The sequence below is a fragment of the Ixodes scapularis genome, unplaced genomic scaffold, assembly GCF_016920785.2.
Source record: "Ixodes scapularis isolate PalLabHiFi unplaced genomic scaffold, ASM1692078v2 PGA_scaffold4__175_contigs__length_147842914, whole genome shotgun sequence".
Lineage (NCBI taxonomy): Eukaryota > Metazoa > Arthropoda > Arachnida > Ixodida > Ixodidae > Ixodes > Ixodes scapularis.
The window spans coordinates 127,459,455-127,485,694 of NW_024609879.1; the positions used below are offsets into that span (position 1 = coordinate 127,459,455).

The window sequence follows — 26,240 nt, forward strand, 5'->3', positions numbered from 1 at the left end:
GACCAGCTACGTACGAGGACTGGACCCGCCCCAGGCTCGAGCATCCGCACCGCAAACACATTCTCGATTCCCTGATTAGTTTCGTCCGCTCATCGGGGATCGCCTGTTACCATTTAGCCTCCTCCCCCTACCCTTCCCATAATCCCCGTCCCCCGACACGGTTGGATGACTTTATCAAGAAATCGTGATGTATCCCATTCCTTTAAGGGCACAAGGTAAGTCCTATACTCCCCATGCATTTGAGGCTATGTTGAGGAACATTTTTTTCGGTGACTATTAGTAGTATTCCTGTCATGTAAATATCATTTTGTTCGAAATATTGTGTTTTATCCACTGAACTAGAATTATTTGAACCAATCTAAAAAAAGTTTTTTTATATATTTTTTTATTCTAGTACTGAAATTTTAGTTGTTTTCATCTATTAAAAACTTTATAACTCAAAAACTGCTAGGTGCACATTTTTAATTTTAGTTCAGTACTTTTCAACACCCATGTATGTGGTAGGAATAAAAAATGAACCCTCTATAATGTCAGGTTAAGGAAAAAATGGTACCTATGTACTAAAAAACACTGTTTTGAGATAATTGAGTTTAAAGTAAAAAAACTGGTGAATAACGAATTTCTATTGGCACCAACAGCCTCAGAGTCATTTTTTCAATAGCCGCCAGCTTGAAAGGCATTGCTAAAGTCATGTCGTCGCCTTTAGGCTTATCGCCTTGCTTGCCGGGCCTCTTTCTTGACCTGCCATGTCGCTTGGTCCGTAAAGTATATTAGAGTGACGTCAACTTCCCTCAGCCACTTGATGGCTTTCCAAACAGGGTTCCATCCAGAAAACTTCAAAACATTGGCTTGTGCAATGCTGCCACCATTGAATAAAGGAACAGCATTCGATGGCGCCATTTTGTGGTTACGAAAACACAAACGCTTGAATGTACACACGGTACACACCTGGGAAAAACGTGCACAGCTTCTCGTGATTGTCTTGGTTGAAATAAAGCTATGCAATAGTTGCAAAATCATTTTTTGAGGTTATCTGTTACTGGACAAGCTTTTAGGTCTTGTGTTGATTTTGTTTTGTTGGAGAATTCATCGTTTAGCAGGGAGTGTATCCCAAAAGGAGGCGTGGTCACCTGCTACTTGCTTTCGGAAGAAGTGATTTTCAGCCCAAAATATAGCTTTCTAAAAACACTTGGACAATGGAAAATGTGCAGAAAGAACTAAACTTTTCAAATTGCGAAAAAAACTAAAATCGAATTTTTTTTAAATTTTACCTTTTAATAAATACGTTTTTTCACTCACTCACTCCTGAGTCACGGTGCAAGATAAAACTCTTCAGGTGAGGACAGCGCGCTCCTCGCGACGTGCCCGATCAGTTCGCTCTTCACTCTCTCTCACTATGGTTTCAAACGGCGCCGGCAGTTGTCTCGTCGAGCCGTGGGCACGTGCAAGACGGCTCGTGCCGCCTCATGTACCACACGCACAGAGCTCCAGCGAGGTTGTCGCTCGTGCAGAAAGACCACGGTGTACCGGGGTGTCATGGAAACGAGATAATTTTTTTTCGCACTCACGCAGTTTCGCAGTTTGGCCGCCGGCGACACTTTCAGCCGCGGGCACGGTGGCAGAGAAATGATGCAGCCCTTTGGGATGCCCGTCGAACGAACACTATCTGATTCCTCGGGCCGCGCGTTCAACCCCGTCGAGTCCTCACCTAAAGAGTGTATCTCACACCGCGGCCTGAGTTCAGGAAGGATCGGTAGCCGCACGAGTAGTCTAAAGGCTGGTTCACGCATCTGCGTTGGTTGCGTTCGCATGGAACCAAAACGACCGCAACGACGAAGTCACTGGGACAAGTGTTCGCCGTACACAGCGTGGCAAGCGAGACAAGGGGTAGCTTCGCGTAGCGATCCATGGGTCACGTTACCAAAACCAAAACCATCGTTACCAAAACACCGGGGTAGCCAGCATGCAAGACTGGTTACTCCGGTTTTCACTACATTGCCCAAGTAAGCTTTAAATATCAATTCATGCACGCTGAAACACCCATAAAGCATACATAGGTCACACTAATGAACCACCAAGATAAAAACAAAAAACAACAAAAAAACAGCAACGCTTGGCGCGAACTTTGCTGGCAGGAGTGCTCCGGAATGGAACACCAGCGCCACCTGGTAGGTTCTACACGAGGCGCCTCACCTGGAGGCCGGCTATTTTTCCACTACTCCTACTTTATAGACACTTTCCTCAAGGGCACCGCCACATTGAATTTTCGTCACTTCCAGTATGGGCGAAAACATTGTTTTGCCATCGCCACGCCAATAGATTACATTTAGAAGAAAAACGGAAACGGCAGCCATTGTCATTTTCTCTCCCCTCTATTTTTTTACTGTTTGCAGGTTGAAACGTTTTAATATTTTTTCGTCGCCCATACCGGATATGCCTTCTTAGCGGACGGGGGCGAGAGTAAGCGGAAAAGTTTTATAGACGCTTTGCAGCAGCTGTGCATGGGCACCACCATAACTGACCTTCAGTTTTAGAGCGCAGCTCTTAGGGGCCCGTTTCCGGCTTGAGCGGCGTCGCCGTCGCCGTCGCCGTCGCCGTCGGCGTCGCCGTCGGCGTAACCGCGCGGTGCATCATGGGAAATGTCCCATAATGCACCGCGCGAGCCCCCCACCGGGGTCACGTGACCTCGTGGGGGGTCACGTGACCCCCCGAAGTCACGTGACTCCCCTGAGGTCACGTGACCCCCTCCTCGAGGTCACGTGACCCCCCGAGGTCACGTGACCCCGCCGATGTCGCGTGACCCCCCGATGACGTCATCGTCACTGATGACGTCACCGGCATCCACATCGTCATCGTCATCATCACTGATGACGTCATCGGCATCCACATCGTCATCGTCATCACTGATGACGTCACCGACATCCACATCGTCATCGTCATCATCACTGATGACGTCACCGGCATCCGCATCGTCATCGTCATCATCACTGATGACGTCACCGGCATCCACCGTCATCATCACTGATGACGTCACCGGCATCCACATCGTCATCGTCATCATCACTGATGACGTCACCGGCATCCACATCATCATCGTCATCATCACTGATGACGTCACCGGCATCCATATTGTCATCGTCATCATCACTGATGACGTCACCGGCATCCGCATCGTCATCGTCATCATCACTGATGACGTCACCGGCATCCACATCGTCATCGTCATCATCACTGATGACGTCACCGGCATCCACATCGTCATCGTCATCATCACTGATGACGTCACCGGCATCCATATCGTCATCGTCATCATCACTGATGTCACCGGCATCCACATCGTCATCGTCATCATCACTGATGACGTCACCGGCATCCGCATCGTCATCATCACTGATGGCGTTACCGACATCCGCATCGTCATCGTCATCGTCATCATCACTGATGACGTCATCAGTGACGTCACTGATGTCGTCACCGGCATCCGCATCGTCATCGTCATCATCACTGATGACGTCATCAGCGATGTCACTGATGACGTCACCGACAATCGCATCGTCATCGTCATCATCACTGGTGAAGTCATCAGTGACGTCACTAATGACGTCATCGGTACCCGCATCGTCATCCTCACTGATGACGTCATCAGTGACGTCAGTGAGGACATCATCGGCATTGGGGGTCACGTGACCCCCAAGGTCACGTGACCCCCCCTGGTTAGTTTAACCCCCCCCCCCCAGTGCCCTTCCCTCCTCCTCCTCAAGAGCTGCGCTCCAATTCGGCGTTACAGGGAGTTGTAAGCGGCTTTCTTTTTAGAGCGCAGCTCTTAGGGGCCCGTTTCCGGCTTGAGCGGCGTCGCCGTCGGCGTCGGCGTCGCCGTCGCCGTCGCCGTCGCCGTCGGCGTCGGCGTAACCGCGCGGTGCATCATGGGAAATGTCCCATAATGCACCGCGCGAGCCCCCCACCAAGGTCACGTGACCTCGTGGGGGGTCACGTGACCCCCCGAAGTCACGTGGCCCCCTCCTCGAGGTCACGTGACCCCCGCCGATGTCGCGTGACCCCCCGATGACGTCATCGTCACTGATGACGTCACCGGCATCCACATCGTCATCGTCATCATCACTGATGACGTCACCGGCATCCACATCGTCATCGTCATCATCACTGATGACGTCACCGGCATCCACATCGTCATCGTCATCACTGATGACGTCACCGGCATCCGCATCGTCATCGTCATCATCACTGATGACGTCACCGGCATCCACATCGTCATCGTCATCATCACTGATGACGTCACCGGCATCCACATCGTCATCGTCATCATCACTGATGACGTCACCGGCATCCGCATCGTCATCGTCATCATCACTGATGACGTCACCGGCATCCACATCGTCATCGTCATCATCACTGATGACGTCACCGGCATCCACATCGTCATCGTCATCATCACTGATGACGTCACCGGCATCCACATCGTCATCGTCATCATCACTGATGACGTCACCGACATCCGCATTGTCATCGTCATCATCACTGATGACGCCATCAGTGACGTCACTGATGTCTTCACCGGCATCCGCATCGTCATCGTCATCATCACTGATGACGTCATCAGCGACGTCACTGATGACGTCACCGACATTCGCATCGTCATCGTCATCATCACTGGTGAAGTCATCAGTGACGTCACTAATGACGTCATCGGTACCCGCATCGTCATCGTCACTGATGACGTCATCAGTGACGTCAGTGATGACATCATCGGCATTGGGGGTCACGTGACCCCCAAGGTAACGTGACCCCCCCCTGGTTAGTTTAACCCCCCCCCCAGTGCCCTTCCCTCCTCCTCCTCAAGAGCTGCGCTCTAATTCGGCGTTACAGGGAGTTGTAAGCGGCTTTCATTTTTTTGTTTCCCCTTATTACGTTAACTTCACTTCATTATTACCATAGCAGGCTAGGTTATTGCCATCTTACATTTTATTCTGTCTTTCTCCCCAGCATTGGCTTTTGTGGAGGCTCGTCCACACCAATTTCAGTGCCTCGGTATCTCGGGAAAACAAGAGAAGGTCAGCAATGGCGGCTGTATTCTGGCGCGTGTGTAAAGCGTCTATAGTTCACTGTAACCCTACCTAAAGCTGAGAGAATCGCATTTTTGAATAGACCGATTTCACCAGCCTGTTTGGGTAAGCCACCGCTGCCTCAGTGCCTCGAGAAAACTTTAGTGTTTTCGCACGTTCCACAATCTCGCTGGAGCTCTACACGTGCCGAGCACGAGAGTTGTCCAGCACTGCCACTTGCCTCCCGTTCTTTCAAAACAGGAACAAAAGCTTCATCGTTCATCGTTTCTTCTCAGTCTTGGAACGAGTTCACGTGGCAGGTAGCTCGAGTGGTTCGAAAGGAACGCGCGTTCCCTGTTACACTTTAAAGATGTGGTTAGCTAAATGTTTACATCTGTGTATTTTAGTAAAATGAAGCGAGCGGGTGAAAATATCCGCATCTAACAAGTCGCGACTCCAACGAACTATAGGGGGCGCGCTTATCAGACAAAATGGCGGACGAAAGGAGGAATCATTTTCGTCGTTCAGCACGCGGACCACCATAAATTTTCTGCGATTCAGCTTAACATCGGAGCTATATATGAAAGTAAAGTAATTTTTAGACGATAAAAACCTTCTTCTAGGCAGTGCCCTAAAATGACTGGGCGGAAGCACAAAAACAATTACTGGAAACTATGTTTGTTTCTATGCTGCCTACGAGAACCAAGCAGCGACAGCAGATGTAAGAGTCGAAACGACCTCCTCCCTTGAGCTTCTCGGCGTTGCCGCTACGCGGCGTCGATTTCGCTGGTGTCGCCAATACGTGTCGCCACGATCACGTTTGTTCCAGGTCTTTGTTTGTGAATGTATATCTTGAACACTTTCCTTGTTCCTTGAAGTCGGAGGTTTAAAATAGTCGATAAAAAAAAATAACAAAAAAAAGGGAAGGTTTGCCGTATTGGGGTAAACTACTGCTGATATATGTAATCAAAAGAAAAAAGAACCCGATGGTCATCCGTTCCTCTTAAAAGGGAACGCGTTCGAGGAGCGTCGTACCTTAAAACTGCTTTCCGTACAACACTGCTTAAAGGAGAAGACCTGTCGACCTCTTCATGTCAGCAAATAGAAAAGGTAAATTAAAAAAAAAAAAGTGTCATTCATCGAGAGTTGAAGGTGTTCGTGAGGATATGCTTTAAAATTTTCAGAGCTGCGCTGCGTCTTTCAAAACAACTGACGAAGTTGCGGTAAAAAAAAAAAAAAGCAGCAAAAGAAAAATGGCGTCTACGTGTATTTCCGCATTCCCAGTTCCACAGCATGCGCGCCCGTGCCGTCACGCCACAATGATAAACGGTGCTTCAGACGACGCCGTTTCTAGACTAAAATTTATTTTCCGTCTCTTCCAATCACACACGCGGTCACAAGCAAAATAATAAAGCCAGCAAGAAGAAACAAAACAAAAACAGCGAGAACAACAATAACAAACAACAAAACGGAACGTACACCCTACCATTGTATAGAAGGAGGTCTCCCAAGAAGCTCCTGCGTGACATCGCCCAGCATGTGGTGGTTTCTCGGCCGTGCTATGACGTCGACTTTAATTAATCATGTCGGAGTGTGATAACACCGGGTAACAAATTATCTTCACAAGAAACGTAAAAAGTAGAGTACAAAAAAAAGTAGCAGCAATAAAAGAAAAAAAAAAATAGCGAATACGCCATTCTCGGAAGCATTCGCTATATGAAGACGTCCGAAAAGGTACAATGTGGATGGTCTCCTAAACCCGTTCGACGTACCAGGGGGCGCCCTTTTCGCTAATCGTTTCTTCTCGGACTCGGCACGTTTGTTCCGACGCGGTGGAGTCCGTTTGAATTCAAGCTCGACCGCGGTTGACGCAGTGATCTGACGGAGTCAGCCCGTAAAGCAGTAGCAGAAGCGGAACCTCGTGGCGTTCGTTGTGCTTTGAGGGTTTGCCATCGCCGGCTAAACCACCACTAAATAAGCTACGCTTCAGCGCTTCAGAGTAATCAACACTGGCCCATATTGTAGCTTAAAATCATGGTTGCCAGTTATCTGAAGCTTGATCTGAAATCACAGGAAACGCCTTTCCGTCCTTCGCAAATGTTTAAACAGTTCGCGACAAAGCAAAGCAATTTTACATGAGCCTCCTAACACCGAGTCTAATGCTGAGGAAGTCGCACTTTTGAATCATGACGATCGGGAGTTGCGTCTACTCTGCACAAGCACCGAAATGGCGGCGCCCACAACAATGTCGGGGAACGGAGTGCTGATACTCTAAGCGCAGCTCATTTAGTGGCTCTAAGCTCGCTAACTGACTTAAAGATGGCGACGACCGCAGCCTTGCCGGCTATCGAAGCACTAACTATTTCGGAATGCCAGGGGACACACCTATAGAGAGAACCGTGGAGACGAGTGTCGCGGAAAGAAACATGTCTCGAAGACAGAAATGCAGCAAAGCAATTACGCCATGTCGCGGGACGGGACAAAGCCCGCACTCGCCGGGCGCTGCTAGTGATTCATGGTCGATGGAAATGCGGCTTCCCTCATGTCGCCCATGTTTGTACGTATTTAGGGGTCTTTATAATTGTTTGTTACGCCCCGCAAATAATATTATGGCTCTAATTACTCGTTTTAAACTGTTAAAATGGATACAAAAAATGAGTCCTTGATCTGAACACGGGACATTGCAGTTGGTTTCGTTTTGGTTTCAACCCTTCAACTGCAAGCAAAATGGCCGTGTAACACCATCTCAGTTCAGTTTGGTCAAACCACGGCTAGCGGCCGTTCACTGCCCTTTGCCTAACCACAGTTAAACCGGTCCGTGTGGCTAAAGTAATAGAGTAATATCTTCCAATGCCAATCCAGGTTAGTTCATCCCAAGGAGAAAGAAGAAACCGAAGATCCACCGTGGTCGACCCGATGTGATGCCTCGAAGAGCGCTCTTCGTAAAGTTTGTTTTCTTTTCTTAGAGCGGTGACGGGAGCCTGGATCATCATTAATGGCAGAGACTCCCACCGCCGATTCACCGAAGCTGCAAGTCCCATTGGCGGCTTTACCAGCCTCGACCCCACTGCAGCATCAGCAGCACCAGCAGCAGCAGCAGCAACAGCATCCTCGAGCGAGATCAGGCCTCAAGCGGTCAGTCGTCCCCGACCAGATCTTTCTCATCTGGTCCATCCTGGCATTCCTGATGGTCGCGGGTCTTATTGGACTTGCATCCTTCTACATATTCCTACAGTCTTTTCACATCATTAATGCGCCTCTGGAGACGGCAAGACCGAATGGCAAGTCAATGATGCCTTCGTCGAAAAGTCCATAGGAAGATAGCCCGTTCTTAAAGCGAGAATCTTCGGTTTTCGTACAAGCGTCGTGGTCAATGCTGCCACGAGCGTTGACATGGTTGTGCCGCGCCGTTCTATTATATATAGCGTTAACAGAACCCTAAGGCCAAAGACAATGACTGTGCTGAGGTGGTGTATTCCCACACATCAATGGTGTCTAGAAGAATCGTTTTTATACTTCATCGATTGATGCAAGGATACAATGCGCTACAGAATATAAGTAATGGTTCTGAATGCGGTTTTCTTTTGCGCAATGAATCATCACGAGGGTTCGGTTTTGTGCGATACCATGCTGCTGTTCATCGACAAACTGGCATCCAACAACTAACCACTGGAATGATTTTAATGCAGTATTAGTAGTATATGATATTCATGTACAGCGACATTCATTGCGTAAGTTGCTGATGAAGTTATAGGTGTAAAGGCTTTGTAATTTATGCCCTACCAGCTACGCTAACAATATCTTGACGTGCAACCGTCTCCTAAAGTTACCGCCGTCAAAATTTGGTCACCCTCGACATTTTATAACATGCAATAAAAAGTAGGGTTAGAAAAGGTTACAATTACGGCAGAGCTAAACCTACACAAACTAGAGAAAACCAAAATACAAAAAAAAATTATATGTAGCTGCATATGTTTTTGTAGGGCTAGAATCAAAGCCATATGAGCAGCCGTTTACTTCATAAAGGAAATGTTCCAAAATATGCTTTTTTCCTCTCTTCATTCTGTTACTCGTTACACTATATTGAACATAGAGCTCTGGCGCTTACATATCATGTTCCTCTTGCCATTTAGAAGTAGGCATTGTGACCCGCTCTTCTCAACAGACCCTCCTTGAAATTCAGTGTTACCTGGTGGCTGAAATATCAGTTTACCTTTTGTCGTACTAATGGCGTAAATCGATCTGCAGACTGCAGTATTTTGCAGCACTCCATCCCTTTTCCTTGTCAACGGCCGACGATATAATGTGTTTTTTACCTTGCAGTTTTTTCCGGATATTTCAGTTGCGATGGCGACAATATAAAGTAGTAGGTAAGAACGAACCACCAACTGATATTGACACCGTGGTAAACGTTTATACATCAGGGGGCTTTAAAAGCTGATTATGTGCCGCCAACAGATTGACCGAACCTGAGGTACAATTAACGCTTACGCGGCTGTTGTATTCAATGCCTGCGTCGCGGAGCGTCTTCAACTACTTCAATTATCAGTAACCACAATAACAATAATATTGCGTGTATGTTTATACAACCGGAAGTTAGTCTCAATGGAAGTGTGGTGTCTCAGCTGTAGATGAGAAATTTAGCCAGTGCAGTACAACCACTAGCCTGAAGTCTTTAAGGGATGCTGAACCGAAATCTGGATTCCCCAAAACACGCGGCAAAAGCGTGCAACGGGATGCTACAAACACCAAAACATCACTCATACAGGGATACCTCCAACGGATGACCATATTTTTCAAAAAAAGAGGCGCATTTTGCGAGGATGTTGACGTCATGTTTCTCCGAGAAGGAAGGGGAACGGTCTCGCGTTCTGCCTTGCGGCCTTGAGGGAGCGAAGCGAAGAGAGGAGGAAACTAGGTATCTTGACGGTCACGCGCCTCGTCGGCCTGGTTCAATCTCGGCTTCTTTTTCCGAAAATACGGCCATCCATTTGAGATATCGCCTTACTATACTTCGTCTCATCCTACGATGGACTAAAGGCCAAAGCTACTTGCCGCCAGGTCCAATCACGTTCCACGCTAAACTATGATATGCTTAACATTGATTAAGGAAGGAGGAATAATGCTCCTGATCAGAATGCGCTGCATCATTTTTATGGCTTCGACACTGCAAAGATCCTGTATGTCGTGGCTTTCTTTGCAATATAAAATTGTTAAGTCACTCAGTAACGTTCATCGAAGGGAAATACCAGGCAATTTCTAAGTGGCGCGTGATTGGATCTGGTGGTTCGTAGCTTCTGCCTTTAGCCCATCGCAGGGTGAGACGATGTATAGTAGTGTTGTAGGGATTGTAGCGTCCCGCCTACATCTCAAGCATTGTTTTTTTTTTTTAATCTAAATTTCGGTTTACCATCCCTTTAACGTGCATCCATAAGGTTATTATAATGTAGGTTAGAGGTTCAACTGGCGCTAGTGTGTGTGCGACTTCCGTGGCCCAAATTGAAGCAGGCAGCAACCAGTCTACTTTTGCGGTGCTCCTGTGCATTCCTATGAGAAAACGCGTGTGCGTTTTGTCTCTTCGCCGAAAAATAACATCGAACACTTCTGTTATTTGGGTTGTACCGAATACTTTATTAACATTAGAAAAGTGCAATTGCTTTAGTTAGCGCACTTTTTGTTCATCAGTGAACGATGTTTAACTTCGCGATATTTCAGGCCCAAACCTCTGTTCCACAGCAGGTGCGTAAAAACAAGCGACGATTCTAAGCAATATAACAATCAAAAGGAATATAGTGTGTTCAAGGTTCGCAGGCATTTCGGTGACGCTTATATATTGCTAATATGCCCGTCCTGTCACCATATGAAAATTGCCCCGTCTTGCATCTTTACGAGTGGTTAAAGACATTCAAAACATAAAAGATTAAAGTTCGTGGGCTCTTTAAGGTGTCTCATTTTAATATTTTCTATGTCGGGCGGCTTTTATCAGGAACTTGTTCTCAAAGATTTCGAGCGTGCGGGTGATGTTTTGAACATAGAACAAGCATCTTTGAACACAGAACAAGGTAACGCCGAACAGGACAACTTTTCTTTGACTTTGACATTTGACTTTCATTTAGAACAGGCAAGTGGAATGTAGACATCAGCGTTGGTTTTCTGAGCCATCGAACCTTTTGCGTACGAGTAAAGGGACTGAAATAACAATGACCAATAAAGTGTTTCAAAACATATGTGAAGCACGGAAAGCAAAATACATGGTTTGAGCTATTATGCGATCGCCAGTACTCCTGAATTTTCACATCAAACTAAAATGCTGGTGTGAAAAGAAAAACTGCTGGTCTATTGGAATGCACTAATTATATGTATACCAATCAGCGGATATAGACGCTTTACACACGCGCCAAATTACTGCCGCCATTGCTGACCTTCCCTTGTCTTACCGAGATGCCGAGCAACTGAAATGGTAGTTGACGATCTTCTACAAAGGCCGATGCTTTAGAAAAGGACACAGTTGAATCTAATATGTCAATAACCTGGCCTGCTGTGGTAATGATGAAGTGAAATAAACGGAATAATACCCTTGTTACACGGGCACACTTAACTGCAGTTACGCTAAACCGCAATTAGCGCACAATACTTGCCGACAACATTCTGCGGCGATGCAGACAGAGCTATGGGCGAACGTGCGCTTGAGCATCTTGAGCACCCACCATAGCAGTGCACGCGCTCTCTTCACTTCTTTTGAAATAGCTTTCCGAGGGTATAGTGCGGCATCTGTGCTGCCACGTAACCGCAGTTAAAGCTGAGTTAACCGCGGTTAACTGTGCCCGTGTAATACCCCTGTTACACGGGCATACTTAACCGCGGTTAACTCAGCCTTAACTGCGGTTACGTGGCAGCACAGATGCCGCACTATACCCTCGGACAGCTATTTCAAAAGAAGTGAAGAGAGCGCGTGCACTGCTTTGATGGGTGATCAAGATGCTCAAGCGCACGTTCGCCCATAGCTCTGACTGCATCGCCGCAGAATGTTGTCGGCAAGTATTGTGCGCTAATTGTGGTTTAGCGTAACTGCAGTTAAGTGTGCCCGTGTAACAGGGGTATAACAGGGGTATAAGAGGAAACAAAAACTGAAGGTCAGTTATGGCGGCGTCCATGCACAGTTGCTGCAAAGCGTCTATTAGCGGCGAGATGTTTTGGTGGCGCCCTCCTATGGTTCCCCCTTGTGACGTCATTACCTTGCGAACAACAAGTTCGATGGTGTTTGTAAATAGCATGGTGGAAGCCTGAAATCATTGCGCTCTCAAAGCAACACTGCCAACACCGTCGAAATTAAAGTTCTTTCATTCCTCTTATTTCCGTCGACAGTATACCCTTTCCGACGTCATAGTCAGCTTTTGGGCCAATCGTGGAAGGCCAAGACCACCCCCCCCCCCCCCCCCCAAAAAAAAAAAGAAAAATTCTGGTTACGTTTTTGTTATGACCTGACAGGTGATGTTTGTGGCTTCCCGAGCCGGGCGGAACTGCCAAGAAAAACGTTGGGACTTAGTCTCCAGAGCGAAAAGTCGCGGTTTTCGGTGCCAGGGACGGGAATTTAGAAAACGCTTTCGGTTGCGCACGTCGCCAATAACTGTCAAACAGTGCCGCCGTGCTCACACCGATTTTCTGGCATGCACGCAAACAACATATGTTTCTTCGGTTCTTATAACTGAACTTCCTATCATATTCATTGCTATAGTGGATCGGAATCGGCGTTGTATGCAGCTGTGATGTGCAACGACGTGAACGTCCACCGACAGCTGACATTTCGCGGGATGGTGTGGTTTATTTTAATCCGTTGTTCTATGGCAGGCACTACGTCTTCGCGAGCACATAACAACGTTCAAGAACAAAACGGTGGCTATAGCTTGACTTGCATTGCTGGACTTGCGGTTGTACCTCACTGTTGGATGAATGCGTAAAAATTGGAAAATATAAGTCACGTTAACACGCGAAATTGCAGAAGCCAAACACATTGATTATTTAAGAGACACGTTTGTTGCTATGCCGTCGATTGCGTTAGCGGAGAATGAACTGGTTTTCCTGAGAACGAGATAGTGTTTTTCCAATTATGCTCTGCAATGGTTGTTTCTTTGTTGTTTTCTTTTGTCGTTTTGTTTGTTGTCATTGTGACGATAGTTCAGATTACAAATACCGGAACGCGTATTCAATAAAAATCAGTTGAAAGTTGCACCTTGTTGTGTCCTGTTCTTCGCTTTTGTCATCGTCCTTGCTGCGCACAAGAATGCATAAGATGTCAAACCAACTCGCCCAAACAACCACGCTTCCAGGTTATTGCCTACGTGTTTCTTTTCTTGCTTTATTTGTGGAACGCTACGATTGACTGTATATGTGTGTTCTGCGGGAAATTAGACGCAAGGGCCATGTTTATAAGTAATGCGTCTGTTATCCGAGTAAATGTGGTATGTGGTCAGGTAATCGGGAAACCGACTTCCAAGAACACAAGGGTTAGGTGTGTTATAAGACCGCACCATGGCTGCCAATCTCAATCTTAGCCCGGTCAAATGTGCTGGCGGGCGGTGTCACGCCCACTTTCAAAAATTTAGAGCAATATCCTTTACTATATTGCAATACGCAAGTGATGACGTGTCATGCGGAACTAGAGAAAATAGCGATCCAATTTTACTTTCATGTTGAATAAAAACAAACTTCTTTCGATGAGACGCGGTTCAAAAGTGTGAGAAAGGAGCGAAGAAAAATTAAAGACGTTTACAAATCTCTGTAATGCAAAATTAGAGCGCAGCTCTTGAGGAGGACGAGGGCAGGGTGCGGAAAGGAGGGTATGCCACTCCTCTGCTTTTCAACCCCCCTCTCCTCTTCCATCCTCCTCTGCTCCTCCCCTACTCCTCCTCTCTCCTTTCTCCCTCCACCTCTCCTCTCCTCCTCTCTGTCCTGCTCCTTCTATCCTTCTCCCCTCCTCTCCTCCTCCTCCGCACGTGACGTCAATTTTCCCGCTAAATCTAGCGGAGAAATTGAATTTTTTCATAGGTGACGTGACATCAAGTCATTTGACGTTATTTTCCCCGCTGAATTTAACGGGGAATTGAATTGTTGTTGATGTCACGTGACGTCAATTTCCTCGCTAAAATGTAGCGTAATCACGCCGACGCCGATGGTGACGGCGCTTAAAGGGACAATGAAGGCGATTTCATTAAATTTTTTTAAATGGTGTTTTTAGGCTTCTTGGGAACCTGGCATACTGCCCAATATTTTATAGAGATTTGTGACGCGTATTTCTGTAACTACGAAAGAACTGAAGAAACCGAAACTGAGCTATCTGCGTTTCTCGTTTTTGGGCCTCCGAAAACGGAAGTGACGTAGGGAGTGCCGTCACATGTGAATTGTCGGTACCGGTACCATTTAGGGCGTCGAGACTGGTTACCGCGGTGGGTTATAGCAGCGCGGTGACGCGGTCGTTTCGTCAGACCAACCATGGACGGCAATGCCGCTCTCGCGAGCGAATTCGGGCTCCCGTTCAGTGAGCTGACACCAACAGAACGAGAGATGCTCTTAAGGAAACGGAACTCTGGAATTCCTTTTTACGAGGACGCCCCAGAATTGCCGCCGACCCAGAGTAATTCACCTCACACCTACGCCCAAACTAAGACTAACCTGAAGGTTCTGTTCAAAGTCTCCTGACCGAAAATGTAGCGAACAAATTCTGACGCCATCGCCGAGACCTCTGCGCAAGACAACGCTGTTCAACCACAGACTTCGCAATGCTTCATCGCTTGGGAGTAGGTGAAAACTAGCGTCGCCCGAACGATCATGGGTCTTCAGTCGACTGTTTGAACATCCTTTAACATTGCACAAATTTGGCATGACTACCGCTTTGCAGAATCCCTCGAGTGCCGTGTTCTTAGAGTAAACACGGCACCGACATCTGAAACCAGAACCAAAAAACTCCCGCGTGCTCCGCACTGTCTTCTTTATTTTATATATTTTGTTTGCCCATAGTTTCTGGTTGCCCGTTTCACGTGCAGTGTAGCAAAGAGAAAAACAATTATGGTGTTTTATTTACGGTTTAGTTATCATTTTCGGTTCGATTTATAGTTTTCTTGGTTTCAAGTGGAATTAGAACAGTGTTCATAAAAACCACGAACTAAAGCGCGACCGAGGGCACGTGTCTCGTTTTGACCACTCGCTGACACGTCTCTTGTGACGTCACGCTTCCAAGCCCCGCAGGGTAACGTGACCTCCGCTTTTGCTGGTTTCTCGCACAACGCTCGGGGCGTCGACTCGATCGATCCCGGTACGATTGTTACCGTGACTGTTTAATTGATTTGCGCGGCACACAAGCGCCGGTTTTGGCTGAAATTTGGGCAACGTGGCCTGAGGCGTGCCGGGAACCCAGTTTAATCGCCAAAAAAATATCCGAAATTGCCTTCATTGTCCCTTTAAGGTACTCCACCGATTTTTTGAGCTACCTCAACTAACTATAATTTCTGACTCCCCGGCCTTTAGCCTCTCCGGTATGCTATTTAGCATCGCGAAATTCATAATAGGTATTGTGAAATCGGCAAATGAAAATGGTGCAAAAACCAATATTCAAATATTCGCGCACTTTTCAGTGCCGTGACGTCAGTGGCAGGCAGGCTTGCCAGTCGAGCAAGTAGTCTAAAAATAGAATATGCCAATCATTTGTTCCGTGCTGGAGCGCGGATACGGGAGCGAGCTTCCAAAGCACTCATTTGACGCCAAGAAACTGCTTCAAATCCGTTGGGAACAACTTCTGTAGTCCAAAAAGTTAACCCCTGCCTTCCACTGACGTCACTTTGTAGTTGTTGCCAGTAGAGACTTTCAGTTTGAAAAACATGGTGAAGACCAAAACTGTAAATTCAATAACTTCGCGAAAAAACAATATTTTGACCTAATATTTGGGATACTATTTTAGCAATGTTTGTTGGTTAGTTTAGCAAAATTTCAAGCAAATCGGAGACAATGAAAAAAACGGTGGAGCACCCTTTAACCAGGGGTACTCCACCTGGCGCCTAAAGGCGCATTCACACCGCGGAAAAACGCGCGTCGTAGGGCGAGTTTTTTTGCTTATTTTTGTATTGAGAAAAGTCGCGCGCTGAGGTGGACGACGCAGGGAGACGACGTCTCTGGACCCAATTTTTCTTTCGACGCGCGCGCTTGAGCCAATCAGCGAGCAACCGGACGTGACGTATCACCCTTTTCCGGTTGGGACATGTTTTTGCTGTTTTTATTTTCGATCCACAAGGAAGGCGAAAAGGCAGAGTGGTCGAGAGATTTGTGCAGTCGCTAAATGTGGCTGGAAGCATTCCAGCCTGGAGAGAGAAGCAAGCCGTTTGGAACATCTGACTGTGAGCAGTGTTTTATGTGCTTATTCAACGGCGTGAAACTACTCTTCATCGTTTGCGCAATGAAGAGTTCCGAAGTTTGCAGTGTGTTCCGACCTTCGACTGTGCGGAGCGATCACTCCCAATGTGTTTTGTGTATTCTCTGTGTGCACGCCACCACTACGCAACGGAACAGTTCTCCCTCGAAAATACAATAGCACAAGCTGCGTGCAGTGTAAAAGGTACGGACGCGCGGGCGTAGCACCGTGCTTTGCACAAAAAAGCGGCAAAAGAGCACCTTCTGAAGCTGCCCGCTCGAGTCTTTTGCCTATCGCACATGCCGCTGACAATCGGAGTCTAAAAGTATATGTAATCATCCCCATTGTATACATTTCGTGAAGAAGGTTGTCTCCGAGCTCATGTGCAATCGCGAAGGCAAGAACAATTATACGAAGCAGACGAATCAACAGATTCCGTGTTCCCTCGACAAACGCTAGCTTCCGCCGAGAAGAAGCCGACGTCGGGTGGCCCTGTGTGACTGCTTCATGTGACTGCTTCGTGTGCTGTATGAGTGCCCAAATCGCGTCCGCACATTACATTTTGATCGCATTTTAGAAACAAACCGCATTTTTCACACCTTGAGAAATCGTCACCCGCGCACCCGTTCCGTCAAGGCGGGAAATCGGCAAATCGTGCAAATCGTAATGTTTGACTGGGGTGTGCGGAGGAAAAGTAACTCGTATTCGTTTCGGGGGCAGTACGCATGCATTCAAACTCACGCAAAGAGTCGTCCTTTCTGATTGGCGCATAGGTGTGAAGTCATAGATAGAAGTGCGGTCTCGTATCGCTTTTGTGAACGAGACTTCGTATACGTACATCGCCGCCTAATACACTCCAAAATAATCTGAAGCTATTACTTTCAGGAAAGGCACTTGGGGATAACATGGTGGGTGTAACAGCTTCCAAAAACGAGGACGATGAAAGGAACAGACAGGACAGGACAACAGCTGTACTCGCAACTGAAATGTTTTATTTGAAAAGAAAAGGAAACACACGTCAATACAATACCAGATAACACAGTGTGTGATCAGTGTGTGACACGTGCTTTGTGTGTGGCGTATTGTTTGATCATACACTGTGTTATCTAGTATTGACGTATATGTTTCCTTTTCTTTTCAAATAAAACATTTCAGTTGCGAGTACAGCTCTTGTCCTGTCGTGTCTGTTCCTTTCATCGTCCTCATTTTTTGAAACTGTTACAGCCACCATGTCAAACTGCTACCAGTTCAACACCTTCTTTCAGTTTGGGGAGCCAACCGCTGCGGTCAACAGAGGCGATAAAACAAGGCTAAAAACGCGTCTAAAAAAAAGCTCTTTGCTGTGACATTGATTATGACGTGTCGTTCCAGGCTTCCTTTCTTTTCAACATTTCTCTCCCTCTCTCTTTCTCTCTCTGATTTTGATGTTTCACTGTGCTCAGGGACAAAGCACAGGCACTTTTTGTAGGTCTCAATATATATATTTATACGGATCCCCATGTGGCGGGTTCGAATCCCGGCCGAGGTGCCCGCATTCTGACGGAGGCTTATTGCAGAGAACCGAGATTTCAGTTGCACGTCAAAAGATCCCCAGGTGGTCGACATTAATCCTCAGTCCTCCGCTGGGACGTGCCAGATGCCCGCCGTTGGTTTGGCATGTAAAACCCCAAATTTGATATATATATATATATATATATATATCATTACTTTTAGGGCCTAGAGGGCGTTACAGAAGGTAGTGGAAGGTAATGAAAAATTCCATGAAATTGGAAAAAGACAACAAAGGAGGAACAACAAATGTTGGTTACAAAAAAAAATATAATCTTCAGTGTCGCCTTTGAAAAGTGATGCGTCGGTTATTGTGGTCGATTGTGCTGGGCAGGTGGTTCCATGCAGAGCTGGTATCTGGTATTAAATAATGGTAAAAAAAAAAATACGACAATGAGGGAGATCTACTTTATGACGCTGATCTGTATGAAAGGAGGATTATGACGGTTCCGAAAGAAGCTCACTTTGTAGTGACTGATTGTAATGTTAACTTATGTGAAATAGAACTTGTCGTGACAATTTTCTTCGTGAGACAAGATGAAGGAGATTTTCCTTCTTTCTGGCCAACCTTTTAGCCCACCATACCACTAGGTTGACGTTAGCACGACACATATGCCATTCCCTACATGATCATAGGGATCAAAGTGGCCAGACTGAATTTCGGAAAGGGTATATTGCTTTGCGAAAGATTATAAACGGGATAATTAAAATGTCTTCTGAAGGAAGGTGGAAGATAGAAATAAATGTAGCGTGGTAAAATTTTTAAGGGCCAAAAAAACAGCTCTTACACATAGAATAACATCACTACCGTTTCGTGTTTACCGTTTATTATTGTATTTACATCAATGCAAGCTCCACGCTTATGCCCAGTGATTTGTTGGGTTCTGCTGCTGCAGGAAAGCAAGGTATCGACTTGGGAGTACCTGAGCAATGATATCATTCATTCTCAAATGTTAGTATGTTTCTCGCAATAGTATCTTGACAACCACAAGGTTTACATGTTAACGATCAAATACCTTTACAAGATATAGGTAAATTCACACCTGCAGGAAGGTCTTCAGCTACAATTACGAGCCAACCACTTCCCTTGCGATCTTGTTCCTTTGGCAGCGAGTTAACCTTGCAGTTAGTTTTGAGATTTAAACTGTGAGAGACATACATATATTTATATCATGACCTTTACCCACGGCAATGTAATGACCACGACACCCTCGCTAAATTTCATACTTTTCAGAAATAGTTTTGTGAGCAATGGGTGCTTCATGTAGCGACTCCATCGAAATCAAACGGCGCGGCTCGGGTCAGGATCGCAGTGGAAAATAGGCGTGGCTCTCCAGCCCAGTGTTTGCCTGCCTTGTGCATCAGCCGGTTAAGTCGGTCTCCGAACAAGATGAAACCAGGCAACGCCGAACACAATATCTTTGATCTTACTTTGACTTTGACTTTCATTAGGAACAGGCAAGTGCAATGTTGACATCAGGGTCGGTTTTTAAACGAATTTAACCTTTTGCAGATGAGTAAAAGAACTGAAATGACAATGACTAATAAAGTGTTTCTAAACATATATGAATCACGGAAAGCAGGCGACCTAGCCTGCACTAACAAGCGATCGCTAGTGCTACTAGGTTTTTCCCACCCAACTAAGATACACGGTGTGAAAAAAGTGCTGGTATGGTGCAATGCACTTGTCAACTAGCGGAGAGAATTAATATTAGTGTTCAATAATGGCTGCCTGAGCAAACTATTGAACGGTGCCGCTGTGCTCACGCCGACCTTTTGTTTTGGTGCATGCACGCAAACCACCAGAACTACTTTTTAAGGAAACATATATTTCTTCTGTTCTAATAACTGAACTTACTATCAAATACATTGCTATAGATAGACGAAGTGAGCCGCAATCGGCGATGTACGCTGCTGCGATGTGCAACGACGGGAACGTTCACCGACGGCCGACATCCCGTCTGCGTTTTGATTTTACACATTTGACGAAAACAATCGGCCTCTCGATCGCTGTCAGTTATTCACTGCACATTGCTGATTACAAAGCTATAAAAAAAATAATGTTTAACGGTTACGCGTGATTTTACGAGCTTCATGCGACTCGGCGTACTGAGTTTAGTCCGTGGAGCAGCCAGCGCCGTTGCATCTGTGACTGTTCATAAAAAGAAAAGGAATCCCTTCGCTCCGTATTTGTGATTCCATTCATAGAGCAGTTCTTCCTTTGACAGATGCGTGCCGCGACACGAGCTTTCCATTTATTTAGCTGCATTAAACTTTTGTGGTGATGACAACGCCACTTTGGCCGCGACCTAGCTCGGCGGCATTGGTTCCAGGCTATCTGCTCCGACTACCACTAGGGGGCGGCAAACAATGGGAGACGGAGGCGACGACGGGGGATCGCTCGCTCCCTAGTTGGATGCACCTGACTTCCTCGTTACTTTTATCAAGTTTGTGTTTCTTTGTAGGAATAAGACGCCACACAAAGTCGCTGTATTCTTCGTTCCGCAATTGTGTGTACAGCTGCAACGGACAAAGATTAGCACAAGTGGCCGTTCACCAGCGGCAAAATTGCAACACGCGGCGCTATTGTTCCCGAGCGTGTCGATAGTGAGAGTGACCGTCACGTTCCATATCTCAGCGCGGGGGTGGCCGGCAGGGATAAGATAGCTAACGTAGAGGTTTGGGCTAGTTGATATTTCATTATTAAAAATTAAAACAGTGCAAGGACACGGACAACAACAAGAAGGTAGACGAACAAGGCGCTGACTTACAACTAAAGTTTATTCGTGCTAACATCAAGTATAAATACTCTGACGTCATGACCAACAAACAAAGATAAAATACAAGTAATGGACGCCACGTGCTCCTTAGCCACCGTTATTCGCTGTCACTGTGTGTCTAGAAAGCAACATTCCTTTTCGGATAAACACATTGAAGGAGTGCTGACGCAGTTTTCGCCCAATTTTCCAATTTCCCGCGCCTCAATGATTTCTCGAGTGAGTTTGTCTTTATTTTTCCTAATCACTTCACACTTGTCGAAGAGGAGAGTGCAGCAGCAGTCACGACAATGCAAGCCCCAAGGGCACCTGACACAACTCTAAAGACGTTATGCTTACGTTCTCGCAAGCGATCATTGAGGCAGCGCCCCGTTTGCCCGACGTACCTCCTGCCGCACGAGAGTGGAATAGAGTACACCACTCCCTCCACACAGTTCACGAATCGGTCGTGGTGTTTCTTGGTGCAACCCTGCTTTCCTTTAGAACAGGAGTTCACTTTTCTGCACAGTCCAGACAGCTTTTCCGGAGCCGAAAAAAAAACAACATCAACACCAACCCTTTGGGCAACTTTCTTTAGGTTGTGCGAGATCTTGTGCAGGTATGGTAAAACGGTTACTTTTTTGTTGACCCTATGAGCCTGCTGTGTCAGCACTCCTTCAATATGTTTATCGGAAAAGGAATGTTTATTTCTAGACACACCGTGACAGCGCATAACGGTGGCTAAGGAGCACGTGGCGTCCATTCTATGTATTTTATCTTTGTTTGATGTCATAGCGTTACAGTATTTATACTTGATGTTAGCACGAATAAACTTTAGTTGTAAGTCAGCGCCTTGTTCGTCTAACTTATTGTTCTTGTCCGTGTCCTTCCGCTGCTTTAATTTTTATTCATGATGAGATAGCTTTCGACATTCGGGATTTAGCATGGGCTGCTTTCGTGACTGGTGCTCTCGCCATCAGCGCGCTCCGGAACAATAGCTCCGCGTGTCGCGATTTTGCCGCTCGGGTCGTCGGTCACTTGAGCTACTCTTTTTCTGTTGCAGCTGTACATGTACACACATTTTACGGGCAAGAAGGAGATTTCCAAAAGAGACTGCCGCAACAACCAAACGTAAGATATACATTTCTCTTGATATTGGGACCGATTAATTAACGAAGACGCACTGTAGGATGAGGAGACGTTACAATAATTATTTGTGTTTAATATGAAAATGCTCGTTTACAGAAGTTCCGGAGTAAAGGGATACTTTACTCCGCTTGAACGCTTACCAGCCTTTCTTTAATAGTATGCAACAAAAAAAAAAAGTAATTACTTAAATGAGATATTTTAATTGTGGACGGACGGGTGGGTGTAACATATTTATAGAATACTTAAGAAAAGAGAGATCCTTGAACTCACCACCGGCCTCCTGCATTTACTGTGAAGTTCTTGTTTAGACGGCGGTATTGGGTGCTTTTATGTGACATTAATCCGCCATTTCGTTATTAGTTTTGGTTGTGCAAACGTACTTTATTTCTTCACACATCCGGCTACCGATATCATTGTGATGCGACATATAAGCTTCTGTGCACTAAGCAGTTGAGGGTGTCATGTTTATACTGGGAACACTCGTCTTCGGCACACGCCAGACGGCTCATAACAACAAACTTGTGGAAAAAATTACGTCAGTGAAAACAGTCGCTTCGTTATCGCACGGACACCGGGACGCTCATATTGAGCATTCCCAATTAACAACACTATATTATGAGATCGTTTTTTTTTTTGTTTTTTTTTCGCTTTCAGGTAACTTTCATTTTTCGCGTCCTGTCTAAGGAGTCAAGATCGATGTCGGAAATACCTATTGCCTGGGCTATGTGTTTTATGTTGTGTGTAAGCGGTATGTATGATGCTTCACGTAGCAGTCTTAAAGAGTGAGGGCACTAACGTTTTGAGACAAAAAAAAAAACACAAAAAAAACAAGCGCCATCGCGTGTCACGTGACGTGCTGAACCGAAATTTAGATTTCGCTACATGAGGCCTACAACTCCAAAGCATCACGCATGCATCGATATCCCAAACGGATGATCGTATTTTTGGAAAAGAAGGGCGCGATCAAGCGAGGACTGTGACATCACGATCCTCCTGGAACAGTTGAGAATGAGGGGAAGCGGCCTCGCTAATCAGGCCCGGATTAAGGTACGGGCTAAGGCGGCTGCAGGCTGCAGCCCAGGGCCTCAACTATGCTCCGCGGCAATTTTTCTTGGCAATGCAGTGGAAGGTGCAGGCACGCGTTCCCTTTCCCATTTTGACCACTGAATAAATCTGTGAGCGAACTCTTCTTCTCTCCCCGGAAATACCAAGAAAAGCCAGGGCCCAGACGCTCACAAGAGCCTCTGAGCCCTGGCTTTCTGGTTTCGTTCCACCTCCCCCCCCCCCCCCCCCCCCCCCGTTTTTTTTTCTTCTTTCTTTTTTTTTTAACGGTGAAACAGGTATGTCATAAAGTTCCCTACTCTAGACGAGCTGGTGTTTATGAGCTCGCTGTAAACCACTGTGATAGAGCAACAGAATGCAAGCGTTGCCTCGCAACCTCCTTGTGGGAGGGAGAAAAGCTGTCGATGCTGGCGGTCCCATTGCAGTCCCTTCGAATGCGAAGCGCAAGTTCGTCTGCTACTTGCACACGGGTTGCAATGACGTAAGAACGTCGAGCTCTTATTGGCTGATTGAAAAAATAATAGTGAGTAGGCCTCAAGGCGTCTAGCATTCAGGTCTATCCACTATCCTTTCAGTCAAAGCGAATCAGAGCTCGGCGTCGCTCTGACGTCACCGCAACTCCTGCAAAAGAAGCAGACGACATGCTCTCTGAATTGATGCCAGACGGAAGGAGGGCCACGGAGTTCTCGATTATTCTCTGGGGCCCCCTCGGCGCTTTTAACGGACAATGATGGGTCGGAAGGCAAGCAAGTGTTGCCGAAGGCTACACGAGCGACACAGATACTCCACATTAGTTTTGTTCATTTTTGGTCTTTTAGCGTAGTTCCATGTGGAAAGTGACCTCCGAACGACAAGGTTAAAACAAGCAAAACGAAATATCGGTGAGCCTTCCGAAGCCATACTTTTAATCACTAACAGGTGTCTCAAGGAGCAGGGTCTTGACATGTCCCCCAAAAGTTTTCGATAGGCAGTGACTGCAATCAACTTCTCCGGAGCCTGTGTCTGATCTGCCAGTAAGAGACAACACATACCATGTCATCGAGTATGAGCTCAGTCCCCGAGGTATGATTTGTTATTCTTAGCTTGGAGTAATAAATTCAAGTGGCTAAAACATTTCCTGATTACTCTAATTAGAAGAAACTATACCACTTTCGAAACTAATTCACATATTTTCTCCTTAAAACAAAATGCATGTAGGAGAGGAGCTTTAAAATACATCCCTGATCTTCGTGAGAAATGCCTGTGAATGTCAGTGGTTACTATATTGCAATCGCAATCAGTCTCTCTCGTTTCTTTTAATATTTGAATGCCGAAGTCTATTAGTTTGGAACACGAGAATTTTGTTATGAGATGAGAGTGGACGAAGCGGTTTGAGCCCTTAGTACTTTAACCACCACAATGACTTCGTTGTCCGTGTTGCTTTACTGTTCAAGTCAGTAATTAATTAAACAAACGTTAGTTAGACAAGTTCCTATCAATCGGAGCGATTTCTGGAATAAAAACACTATATTCTAGGGACAGCTTTCGAGTTGCGATTCGCGTCGCAAAGCATGTCTTTAGAGGCAGCGAATTTTTTTTCTTGTAATGGGGACTTTTGCAGGTATTCCTTCGGTTACTGTCTAATGCAAATTGCGCCCAAGTAATCAAGCCATTCGACATCAAGGGGGCCATATGTGCCATCATAAGGTTGTAGACCTGGTCAGAGTCGTTCATAGGAACGTGGAGTCGTCATTTTCAACTTTTTAGCGGAAGTTCACGAGGCCATCTAGCTGCTCAATGTGCGCGACCCTTCTTAACCTTTTCCCCAATCGTTCATTGCTTCGCGCTCTTAGTGAGTGAACGACTATTTCCGAAACAGCCTCTGATCTCCAATCGCATCTCCTTCATTTCCACCAGGTGAAACCCGAATTTCCTAATCCTCAAATCTACCGATGCAAAAACCTTCTAAGATGTATCATAAGGTGAACGATATTTGTACTTTATAAGAGGGTGAAATGTGCATATTGTCGTCATTGTTGTCACCTCCCTCACCATCGTCATCGTACCCAGTATTATCATCATGATTAGGGGCCTCATGAACTACCTAAGCCCAGGGCTTAGGCAGTTCACGAGGCCCCTAATCTAGCCCCTGCCTCGTTTCTCTCCTCCTCGCTTCGGTTCACCTGCTCGAGGGAACGAAGTGAAGAGGAGAGGGAATGAGAATCGTGACGTCACATGTCTCGTCGGCCTCGTCGGAGGCCGTGTTCATTCGTGCACTTCTTTTCCAAAAAATGCGACCAGCTGCAAAGCAGGAGTCACACTGCTTATACCATCATGAAAAAAACAGTCTGCAAACACAAGTCACCGCAACATCCGTGGTTCGAACGCCGCGTGCCAAGTTTCCTCCTTGAACTCACTGCCATGCGGCAATCGAAGCAGGGATCTCTCGGTGATTCGCTTTCGAATCCGTATGGAGACTGTCTTCTGCACGATGTATAAGCAGTGTAAACCCGGCTTTAGAGATATCGCTGTATGAGTGATGTTTTGGGGTTTTGCAGCGTCCCGCCTGCCTATCATCCCAGCCTTGTTTTGTAGGCTCCAAATTTCGGTTCAGCCAGTAAGTGGCTCATTATATTCTTGCTCCTTGCTTCCTGGTTCGTTTATTTGGCGTTCTTATCGGTGAACGCCGCCATCCCATTGGCTGGGGAGAGCAAGATGGCAGCGCCCTTATGTAGTACTTGGAAACATGTATAAAGTGCCGGTAGTGAGTCGCGCTTTTGTCCTGTCCCTGTCATTTTCATGACCTCTTGCACTATTGTTTATATATAAAAAAATATAAAAATAAGCTTGTTTTGTCTTTTTTTTTCATATTGTGTCGTTGTACCCTGTGGGTTGTTTATCACAATGTTTAAAACAACAACAGTGCAACGCCGGATTCTACCCTTGGTCAACGGCCTAGCCATTTGCAGATGAGTCATCGGTCAGGATACTTCGTAGAAGTCTTGACTGCACAAGTATTCACTTGCACTATACGCGTACATCTTGGCCAAAGAATAATGTTTTTTTTTATCTACATGACATGGCACGACATTGAAGTAGGTAGTAGCTATGATCTTCTCAATTATCTCTTGAAAAAAAAATAGGGTTGTGTGTGTGTTTATACAGCCTAGAACTTGGTCTGCCTCGCAGGGGCGACGAGTCTCCCAGCTGTAGATGAGAAATTTAGCCAGTGCGGTTCAACCGCTAGCGTGGGGTCTTTAACGTGCATCACGCAGTGGTGATACACGA

General features: G+C 46.3%; 1 protein-coding gene across 1 annotated transcript in view; it reads left to right on the forward strand.

The window, feature by feature from the left end:
* The first annotated feature begins 22,607 nt into the window (after positions 1-22,607).
* The window catches only part of LOC8053370, a 30,970-nt gene continuing 27,337 nt past the window's right edge, over positions 22,608-26,240 (forward strand). The window contains exon 1 of the mRNA XM_042293411.1: positions 22,608-22,659. Within this exon, the coding sequence (XP_042149345.1) occupies positions 22,608-22,659 (52 nt within the window). The remainder of the gene's footprint in view (positions 22,660-26,240) is intronic.